Below are 11,220 nucleotides of genomic sequence, written 5' to 3'. Positions count from 1 at the left end.
CAAAAACAGATGGGTATTTTTTTATTCTGTACTGACTATGAAGAAGAGTTATATATAAGAGTTTCATGGCTTCACACCTGTTTTTTTGCTAAAAAAGTAAAATGTCATCAAGAGGCTAATACAACAAAATCTACAACCAAGAGAGAAGGTCTCTTTCTGGAACAGGTTAGAATGGCTATTGGTAGTCAAGGTCTTCCCAAGAAAAACATTGCATAAAATAAACAACTTACAAGAAGATGGGCTTCCGCCACATATTTTTTTAGGAAGGCAGGCTCAATAAATCTCACTTTCTCCCGGGGAGGTGTAACGGGCTGTGTAAAACACCCTGTATTTTTATTTCAACCTTTTGATGCCATCCTTATAACACTGCTCTGCAGAAGAGCAAGAGCACGGCAGAGTCACCTGGTGATACACAGATGTTTAAAGTATAGAGAATCCATGTCTAAAAGTGCTTATTTTTTTCTCGTCTTGACTGTAAGGTGATTTAAGGCAATTATTGCTATTTTCTGAGCAGATTTCCAGCGTTAGGTTAGATGAAACCCCCTCTCCAGGTTTCGGTGGTTCACTGTATCATTGTAGAAGGTAACATGTCTCATTCTGGCAGCACCCCCGCGGGTTTTGCAGGCGGGCAGAGCGACGCGGCCCGCAGCGCGGCGCGGGGCCTAGCGCGGAGCGACCGTTTAACGGCCGCGGCCGCCGCCGCCTTCCCGCCCGCCGGGCGCAGGGAAGGGGCCGGGGGCGGGGCCGGCGCGGGGGCGGGGCCTACGGGCGGCGCGCTGCCGCCTCCCGCGCCCTCATGGGCGGGGCCGGGGATCCCCGCCGCCCGCCGCCGTCGTGCGGGGCGAGTCCATTGCGTCCCGTGCCGGGGGGGAGCTCAGGACCCGGATGCCGGTTCCCAGTCCGGTTCGGGCAGCGGCGGAGGAGGGGGGGTAGCGTCCGCGGGAGTCGCTCCCCGGGAGCGCTGCCGCAGCCGGGGAGGCCGCTCGGGCGGGGGGAGCCGCTGCGTGCGGGCGGCTCTCCCCTCCCCCCGGCGCTCCCCCCCGCGCCCCGGCGGGGCATGGTGCGTCCCGCAGCGCGCGCCTTGCTCGCGCGGTTCGGCGGCTCCGCGGGGGGAGGGGGCGGGAGACCCGGGCCGCGGCGGCTCCGCAGCGTGAGCGCGGGGGGCACCGCGGCCGGGGGGCCTCGCGCGCGGCGGCGGCGCCCTCGGCCGCCACCATGTCGGCGGACGAGGAGGAGCTGAAAGTGCCCGAGGACATGTTCAAAGACGTCAAGTTCTTCACCGTGGGAGACATCGACCCCAAGGTACCGGGGCACCCGCGCCCCGCTTCGTGCCCTGGGCCCCCACCCCCCACCTCGGTGGCACCGGGGGCTCTTCCCGCCCTTCCCCCTCCCCGGTCCCCCTGCACTTCCCCGCGCGGGCTCGAGGCTCGCGCGCGGGGTGGGGGGTTGGGCGCGCGCTCCCGCCCGCCGCTCCGGAGGGGCTGGGGGCAGGGCGAGCGGTAACAGCCACTAACGGTCACTAACGGCGCTGCCCGCGGCCGCCACCCGCCATGGGAGCGAGCGGCCGCGGCGCGCAGGCCCCGTATCAGCCTGCGCGGAGGCGGGGCGGGCGCGGGGACTTCCTGTGGGAGCGGAGCGGGCGCCGCTGCCGCCCAGGCGCGGCCCGCGGGGCGCTCCCGCCGGGCCGCTCCGCTGCCCCGGGCGCCCCCCGGGGCTCCCCGCCGCGGTGCTGCCCTGCTCGAGCCGGGGGCTCCGCGTCCTGCCCGCCTCGGGCCCCCCGCTGCTCTCGGGCGACCTCCGGGCCCGTGGCCTGGGTGCCAGGGCCGGCCTGCCCCAGCGCCCGGGGCGCCGGCAAAGTTTTCCCGCTGTCCGAGCGGGCGGGCGTTTGACGTGCCCCGTGTCTAGCGTTAGGGCGGCAACTTCGTGCCCGCAGATGGCGAATGTGTTTGATGCTGAAATTGAAGTCTTGGCTTCTTTGCTAGCTGCTGTAGTCCAGCCCTTTGTCCGGTGTCAGGTTCCTATAGTCTCATGGCTTCATTTTCACTTAGGGGCCTTAAAGAGAACACAAGACATAGACATTAGCCCATTTAGATAATTTTTGTATGTTTACACAAATCGGATTATGTTTTAATGGAAATATGAACTTGTGATGTAGTTGAGGAGCAGAAGGAAAAGTCTTCAGCTGTGAACTATTTGGAAATGCTTGAATAGAACATTTAAAGCTTGAATAATACTTTGTATTTTTAAGAATCTATAGCATCAGTATTATTATTTGTATGGAGAGGAGTGCACAAAACAACAGGACTCTCTTCTATATCACTTATCACATGAATAGTGTCCCGAAAGGCACACAGTTAGTTCTGTGTTGACATAACAAGACAGTCAGCAGTATTCCCCCAGAGTTAGTAAACAGTCATTTGCTTTTGCTAGTGTCTTTTTTTTTTTTAACTTCTTATGATAAATTTTATCTTGCTTAGCAGCTAACTTGATTGTTGTCAAGCTTTGATGTGCTCCAAGTTAGAGACCCTCAATTCTCATGTATTTGTGGATGGCTTTGCTGTGTTGTAGATAGACATACAGGTGGGATGGCCCTGGCAGGGTTCATAAACTTGGGCGCAGCACTTTGCAAAAGCTGCTACTGCTGCTTCAGGTCACGTATGAAGCCGTTTAGCCTCTTTTTTGCGTGTGTGTGGTGCCCAAATTGAAAAGCTCCTGGAATTGCGTTGTTCTGTGAAGAGCCTGCCGGTCGGTTAAACCCCTCTTCTCTCCTGTGCTGGTACCGAAGTTGCTTGTTGCTTAGATGCAGGGTGTACGGATGTCCTCAGCGCTGCTGCCTGAGCTCAAAGCTAGTAAGAAGTGGATTTTACTAAACTTGGGCAAGCTCTGTGTGAGAACTTTGTCCCACTTTTCACAAGTGCCCTTTGTGGTACACTGGGAAAATAAAATGAGTTAAAAGGCCGTTTACCTGTTGTGTTCTTAGCCAGGTTAGAGAAGAGAAAATCCAAACTAAACTCTGCAAATAGATTTAAAAACTAGTTTCTGTATTAAAGTATTTATCCACGAGTATTATAAAAAAAATAGACATATTAGCAAAACAGGTTTTTTAGTTTACAAATTAATGCTAGCTTACTTTCTTACTTTTAACAAGAAAGTTCCTAATTCATCTTTTGGGGATGAGCATATCCCGATCAGCTTCAATTCCCAAATGTTTTCAGTGAAGACTGGATATCCTAATAAATATTAAAACAGACCTAGCACAAATGAGAATTCTAATGAAATCCATCCAATAATCAGAACAAAATATAATTATTCAGGTGACTAGCTGCATACTACCTATTGAAATACTTGCAGCATAAGCTAGAGGGGAAACAAAAGTTTGGATTTGTGCCTAGATGTTCTTTGGCAAATGATGGAGAATTAGGTTTCTGGCTCTCAGATTTGAATCCGTTCCACTGGGATGTACCCTGGGCTGTGCACACATCTCTGGAGGTGGGGGGCTACATGTCATTATTTTTCCCTTTTTTTTTTTCTTTCCCCTCCTTTTTAATAAATGCCTTCCATGCTTTCCTGGCAGATGTAAACTCCAATCATCGTGCACAGATAACGCTACTGAATATAGACAGAGTAAAATCAGCAAAGTAAAATAATATTGTGCAAGAAGGAACTTGAGCAGAACACTTGGTTTCTGGATATCTTCTTGCTTTATTATAAGTTTTGGTGCCTATTCTCCTATTTCACTTTTTAGTTTTGAAATCCTGTTATTTCTTCTGCTGCAGATTTTAGCAGGAAAGAACAAAGATGAAATTTAGGTGCCATGCAGATGAAATGGCATTGAAGTTCCCGTGGATTTAAGCCAGCATCTGAAGTGCAGGATTTCTACAATGACCATATTAGGGCTTGCCAGCATTTTTTTTTCCCAAGTTACAAGGTGAAGTCAGTTGTGTCCCTATAACTTTTCAGTGTAGCGACTCAAAGCCATTTCATGTTCTAAGAGGAGTTTTGACACTGACATAAACTATACCAGGAAAATAACTTTTTCATGCTGTTCCAAGTAACCATATGAAATCACTACCTATTGTATTTAAGCACCCTGTTGATGCTAATGTAGGTATTTGCATAAGTAATCTCTTTAACACAGTGCTGATATAACACAGAAATCTCATATTCGTTGTTTATTAGGTGTAACTTTCTCCTCATGCTTTCTGATTTAAATGCACAATTTTCATTAAACTCTCTCTTTTTAGTCTTCCAATGAATACACAATTAGGTAGGGCTCTTAACTCAGTGGGCCAGGAGCTGTTTTAAAATACCTACAATTTTCAGAAGTGCTGTGTTTTAATTTGAGTTTTCTCACTGAAATTACACCAGCTGTGTTACCTTGCAGTTAACTGGATTTCATGGAGAAAGGTATCCTGCGACATAGGAGGCTGGTGTGTGAAATGCAAAAAATCTCTTCTGTTCCTTACTCTGTGGCCAGGTGGACAAGAAACTTGTGATGAACTTACTTGGTTATTTTGGAGTGGTTCTTTTCTAATTTTTTAGTAGCACGTATTTTTTCACTACTCAGTGAAATAGGTACTTTTTAGCATGTTCAGGAACTTAAGTCAGGAAATGCCCAGGCTGTCTCTTCACAGAATGGGAGAATGGGAATTTTCTTCCTTTTTTGTGATCAGTGTGGGTGCTTCACAGTAGTCTGGCACTCCATTTTGAAAGACTGCCCTTTTTGCAGGGCCTTCTGAGTCCTGAGTGTACAGTGTAATTGATAATTGCTTGATAACTACTTATTTAATGTTTTCCTTGATCTAATGTTGCTCTCCACTGTTTGTATTTGTAGGGAGAGTGTCCTGTTCTGAAGGGAATGTTCCTAATGGGTTGTGAAGGATGGACACCCATCCCTAGCAGGCTTTTGGAGAAGGAACATCATACCAGTTTGGATTTGTAAAATCATTAGGAAGTTAAACTCTGATCATTCCACTGTCTATAAAAGAAGAGAGTAATCTTAACTAGCATTTTCAGCATTTGAACTCTTATCTTTTCTGTTTCTGGTTACTTCTGTTCACTTGGAGCTAAGTAGTGAGCTACGTGAACACTGAAGATTTAAATCAGAATCTTCTGTATTGGCCTTGCACAAATAGTAGTATAAAGTGCTTGCAGTTAGTGCTGGGTTTAACATTTTCTGGGCAATGCAGTGAGAAGTTTCTACTTTAGCTCTTTAAAGTAGTACTTGAGAGTACATGTCCTTCTACCCGTTTTTCTTTCTACTTTCTCTGAAATGGACTTAATTCTCCCTCATTTTATTTCCTTATACATCATCTCTTTGTTAGAAAACTCCTCTTCTCTCTTGTAACAATGGTTACTTTTTTTTTTTCTTGCAAAATCTTTTACTATCAGTCTTTCTTTTGCGCTTGCTGGTTACCAGTTCACTACTACACTACCATGGCTTCCTTAGCTACAGGTTCAGTTTCTTTACCTTTCTTTTTCTCCACTCTTGGTCTTAATAAGTTCCATGCTTAAGTGTACTTCTTCATTTGCTGTTTATTGACTTATTCATTTAGGCCTTTCAAGATTCACATCACTGTGTTTTTATTTATTTATATATTTTGCCAGTGTGTTGCATTTGGAGTCACAGGAGAGAGAGAGAGAGAGAAATGCTCTGCTCAATTCTTTTGCCCATCTAACTGTTTTGAAGTAGTTGGGCCTCTCCAAACTCATTCATATGTTCTGTGGGTTGATATGTACTGATTGGATCTAGAAATATTGGAACCAAATGTCGTTTGTGGTATGGAAATCCTTACTTCTTAAAAGTGAACAAATACCAAGGAGACATGAGTAATTTTTTTTCCTGTGTCAAAGTGAAGAACTAGCCTGATTGGGAAGTGCTTCCGTGAAGGCTGCACTGTACTAGTCCTGACTAGATTTTTTTGAACTTCAAACTTTTTTTTTGAACAATATTCAAAGGCCTCAGAAGCTAACATCTGCAAAAATAAATGCAAAGGAGAAGAAGAAGAAGGGTTTCTTTGTCTTTTGGGGAGGGGAAAAATTGAAGATAACTTGCTTTTGAAAATTTTTGAGTCTTTCCAGACTTATGCCCCAGTCTGAGTTGTTTTGAAATTAAAACTTCATCTTGAGTGATTAAAATATGGCAGAGATGTAAATGTTAAAAATAAGCTTTGAAATGGTATGCATTTGACAACTTCAGTAATGTTTATTATTGTCAGCCCCTGAGCGTTGTGTAGTGTATTAGTATATTCTTGCACTGGTGCTTTTATCAAACGTAATTAAAAAAATATTGACTTTCCCCACTGTTTTCTTGGTTTTAGGTAATTCAGCTTCTGAAAGCTGGGAAAGCAAAGGAAGTTTCTTACAATGCACTGGCTTCACATATCATTTCAGAAGATGGGGACAATCCAGAGGTCGGAGAATCTCGAGAAGTCTTTGATCTCCCTGTGGTAAAGGTGAATGACTCCTCTCTGATAATTTCATCTCTCATAGGTTATACCAGAAGATGTTCATGTTTTGTTAATGGCCAACTGAAATTTATTTTTGGAAATCTTATATGTTGGCTTCACAGATTTTTTTTTTCCTGAGTGATAGACTTTTATCACAATCATGTTCTTTTATTTCTCCTACGCTTTTTTTTTTTTTTAAACACATGTGCCTAGCAAGGTGATTCTGCATGTGTGTACTATGTTAGTAATAGTAATTAATAGTAAGTAAAAGTTAGTGGACTTTTAATCTCTTTTAATCTTTTTTTTTTTAGTCTTGTGATTTTTATCTTTATTTTTGGGGTTTATCCACGCTAAATTATTACGCTTTGTTACTGTCTTAAGACTATTAGCTCAGCTTTCCTCTGAAAGCTTTCAGGCTCTAGGCTTGGAAATGTGACTTTGTCAGGTATGCAAGACATGAGAGCAATTAAAAAAAAAAAACTTTATTATTTCACTGCCAGTACTTTGGAGCTCATGGTTTTGGACATTTTTATCCATATGGGTGCAGGTGACCTTAATGAATTTTAGTTGCCTATATCACAGGAATTTACCTGAGAGTGTAATAATATGTGTAAATAAAAAAGTACCAATAAATAAGTAGAATTATGTGAATGCACTGCTTAATTAAAAGTTTAGTTTCTTTTTGATATTTACCTTGTTCTGAAGTGCTTTCTGGTATAATTTTAATCTTGAAAAGAGTATCACTGCCATTCTCTTATGAAGGAAAGACATCAATGTCCTAACTGTTTTTTCTTTCTAATGAGATTTACTTAAAAGATTTAATTTTCTTTCTAAGTACTGCTAATTAAACCTTCGTCCATTTCTCAAACAAAAGAGCAAGAGTTTCATTAATGTCACTTAGTTCAACCAGAAAACATTACAACATGGTCTTGAATCAAGAAGATTAGGCTAAGTATTAAAGGAACTGAAATCAGAGGCAAACATAGGTTAATAAACAGAGAAAAGAAATAGAAGTAAAGAGGAGAAAAACTTCAGGGAGGAAATCTTTCCTGATTTATTGTAGGGAATGAGATGTTATCAAATGTACATCTTTGGTTTTTGTACATCTTTTTTTCTAAGAGAGAATAGCAAGAACTGGTATTGCATAAACGTAGTTACCTTTTTTTTGTTGTTTGTGTGTTTTTAGAGGAAAAATCTCTTCATACTAAATGTGATGCCACTTTTTTCCTAATTCTTGCTATCTCAAAACTGGAGCCTACAACTCTTCCATTCTGTTCTACCCCCCTCCCTCTCTTTGGTTTGTTCTGCCCCAGAATTTGGGTTGGGGTCACCACCACAGTGCTCGGCAGCCTCTTCACTGGGTGCTGAGGAACTGATTTTGATGCCTCTGTGTAGAATTAACTTTTCATGGCTCCTTAGAGATGAATGTAAGATAGGGGATTTTTTTTTTTTTTTAAAGAACAAGGAGGATTGAATCAGGGGGAAAGAATGAATAAATACTATACATGATGTTCTGGGCACAACGGCAGGACAAGGAAGGATTTTGTTCCCATATTGCTCTGTGACCTTTGAGAAGTCTTAAGAGAACTCTTGAAAATAAATTAGAACAGTTTTTACAAATGTCAAAATATGTTATCAGTACAACATTTTGAATTTCTAGTCTGGAAGATGTATATTACTACTAGCTTTGATATAAACGTGGAAGGTAATTTGCATTTCACTCATGCAGACCATATTTTTTAACTTCTTGGGCTTTTTATTTTTCAGCCTTCCTGGGTGATCTTGTCTGTTCGCTGTGGAGCTCTTCTGCCGTATCCTTTTAAGTTGTTTACATTCAAATGTATTTTATTGAAAACATGTTAAAATATATAATATTGAGTGCACTGCATACATAGCTCCAATGTTTAAAATGACAGGATGTGTTTTCCCTGCCTTGGTTGTAGTGGGCCTGGAGCCTCTTTGTCTTTATGCTCCTTCTGGATGTTTCAGGTGTGCACTAGACGCTTGCCAGAAAAGTGTTACTAGGTGGATTGTTGGAATATTTAGCTGGAAATTGCTACAAGCTGTGAAGATCCAGGAAAACTGCTACCATGCAGAAGAGGGGCAAGTGTGGCGGTTTGGAGGAGAAGGCCCTATTTGACTGCCTTTGCTAGAAGCAGAATTAAACCATGATAAACACACACGTACATACACACATTGTAATTATAAATAACGCTTTATTAATAGATAACGGTAGTATTAAAGTTGTTGGAATAGTCTGTCCTTGCCCTTGTTGAACCTTGTTATTTTCACTTGGATAGATTTATCTTTTTTTTAATTTGTTTGGAGAAAGTTCTTGCATATACATGGTGTGTTCCTTTCTCTTCTGATCAGTTATTACTGCTTCATACTGATGTAGGTTCCCAACAATTTTTATTTGGATCATAAGAGTGATAGTAATGGCTGCTGTTACAGAAAGAAATTCATGTGTCTTTTTCTCACCACTCTTCTGATAAAGATTCTCTATACAGAAAAGGTGGAGCAGAGCAATACATTTCAGGACAGAATCTCATTTGAGAAGGTTAGCAGAAGAAGGAGCCAGTGCTGGGATACAAGAGGTAGTGGAAGCAAAAATGTAGGTTTTAATGAGCTTCAGCCATTCAAAATTCCTGTATTATATATCTAGTGTTTCAAGGTATGTGCTTTTGCATCTTGTGTGCTGTTTTGCAAATATATTATATGTTCTCTGCTTCCCCGAGAGAACTTGAGGAGTGAACTGAAAGCGTAGAATCCATCAGCTAAGAGAATATTGCACGTTTAGCCTCAGTAGTTGTTCTGATCATGACAGTTAACATAACAGATCAGATTTTAGCAGTTAGTATGAAAAACTATCAAGGGTGTTCTTCTGACATAGGTAGAAGAAAGTTTTCCACAAATGAATTGGCTTCTAAATGGGAAAGAAGCATTGAACATTACATGGTAAAAAGCAAGTTAAGAAAACTACTCCCACATTCAAAATAATTATTGGGAAGTGATCTGGGCTGGTGTCTTCTGTGTTTGGCATCTGTCAGCCTTTCAGCATGAGAACGGGAGTCCATGCTGTTCCTTAGGACTGATTTGAACAGGAACAGAATAGAAACATTTCTGGAAGAGGCTACAGTTTCAAGCTTAGGTAATAGAACACTTTAGTGTTTCACTTTTCCCATAGAGAAGTTATGCTATTAGAAAACTGGTTTTCCATCTGACACCAGGTGATATTAAAAGGGTGCTTTAGTGCTGATGTTACTTCACCACAAGAGAAATCAACAGATAAAACTTCTGAGTAATGCAGTCCATACTTTGTCACAGTAAATGCATGAATGCAGGCCTGAATAACTGTTGCTCAGGAAGACTTTATTGTGAGTATATACGAATGTCCAAATGCAAAGACCACGTCTCACTAGTACAATATTCTTGGGTTGTGTGGAAGAAGACAGTGTCTGCACGCATCAGCAGTAAATGCCTCCTTGGACTCTAGACTCTTTTTTCCTAGCTATTTGTGTTCAGAAAACCTAGTGTTTTTTTTTTTTTTTTTTTTTAATTTAATTCTGAGCCTTACAGTGGTCACTAAAATGTGTTGTTAAGTCTTAGCTTTGTTTTTTTTTTTTTTCAGCCTTTCTGTGGCTTCTAATGCAGCAGCATCTTGTCTTCATTAGAATTTTATTTGCTGCCATAATGAAAACTCTAGAGTTTGGGTTTTGTGGTCTGTCCTTTTCAGGCAGAGGTTTGATATATCATATTGTAGTCTGGTGTTTGCTTTTAATTTGGAGATTTAGTATTCAAAATTGACTTTGAATTTACTGAGGAAACAAGTCCTAGGAATGTTCTTTTTCAGTTAAATACACAAATCCATCCCAAAGAGCCTTAAGAATTTTATGGTCAAGCACCAGTTCCAAGACATATTTGATGAGCATTTGGCTATCAGTGAAAAGGTGAAATTTGGTACAGAAAGGTTTAATACATAATAAAAGCATAATAATTTTGCCTGCTCCTTACAAATACATTTTAACATTCCATTCTGAAAGTTTTTTTCATGAGTTGGAGCTCCAGAAGGCAGAACATTCTCCCTTTTTTTCCAGTAGCTGGTACTAGACAAAACCTCAATAACTTAGAGTGAAGGGCAAGTAACCGAAATTGAGTCTGAGAACATCCTTGCTGATGGAAAAGGAAATAAAGTTACCTGTTTTAAAACTCGGATTAAAATAGTACTGTGAAGAGGACTTCATAGTAATTTTATTTTTCTTAAATTGAAAAAAACAAGAAGGAGGAAGGTTTATCTTTTGCTGCTCTTGTGTGGATGAAAAGTCAAAGCACTTTTGCATTTTTGTAGCTGGGGAAAGCAAAAAAAAAAAAATAATTCCATTGCATTCCTTGCTTTTTGTTTTCCAGACCCCTTTGAAACCTCACAGACACACTTTTAAAGCACAACAATTTCTCTCCTGTTGTTTAGAGAGTGCAAGCTGCAATGAAACTGAAGAACCTCTTAAAAGTGACATACTGGGCTCTTGCTACTTTATGGGCTAGGAACAGATGCTAAGGCAGAAGCAGATTACGAGACACTTCTAAATAATCCAGTACTGAACCTCAGTCTTTGATGTGATACTGAGCAACATAATGAATTTTAGGATGTTCTTTGGACTTGGGCTGCTCGGAGTGTTATGGATAGTGGCAGGAATCTATTCCTGTGGTTTGCTTTGCTCTGGATTTTGTTGTCAACTTGCTGCTTCCTGTGTGTTATCTTCCAAGTCTCAAA

The 11,220-nt window shown here is 41.9% G+C and overlaps 1 protein-coding gene across 2 annotated transcripts in view; it reads left to right on the top strand.

Annotated features, from left to right (window-relative positions):
- Nucleotides 1-1,179: 1,179 nt before the first annotated feature.
- Nucleotides 1,180-11,220, top strand: part of PAXIP1 (PAX interacting protein 1) — a 36,501-nt gene continuing 26,460 nt past the window's right edge. For both annotated transcript variants that reach the window (XM_088521110.1, XM_088521117.1), the window contains exons 1-3: nt 1,180-1,302; nt 6,321-6,455; nt 8,217-8,260. In XM_088521110.1, the coding sequence (XP_088377236.1) occupies nt 1,216-1,302; nt 6,321-6,455; nt 8,217-8,260 (266 nt within the window). In that variant the 5' untranslated portion in view covers nt 1,180-1,215. The remainder of the gene's footprint in view (nt 1,303-6,320; nt 6,456-8,216; nt 8,261-11,220) is intronic.

The sequence above is a fragment of the Tinamus guttatus genome, unplaced genomic scaffold (genome assembly GCF_059628265.1).
Source record: "Tinamus guttatus ecotype Peru unplaced genomic scaffold, ASM5962826v1 Tinamus_guttatus_pri_ptg000006l, whole genome shotgun sequence".
Taxonomy (NCBI): domain Eukaryota; kingdom Metazoa; phylum Chordata; class Aves; order Tinamiformes; family Tinamidae; genus Tinamus; species Tinamus guttatus.
The sequence above is the reverse complement of the archived record's forward strand: the minus strand, read 5'-3'. Positions and strand labels throughout refer to the sequence as shown.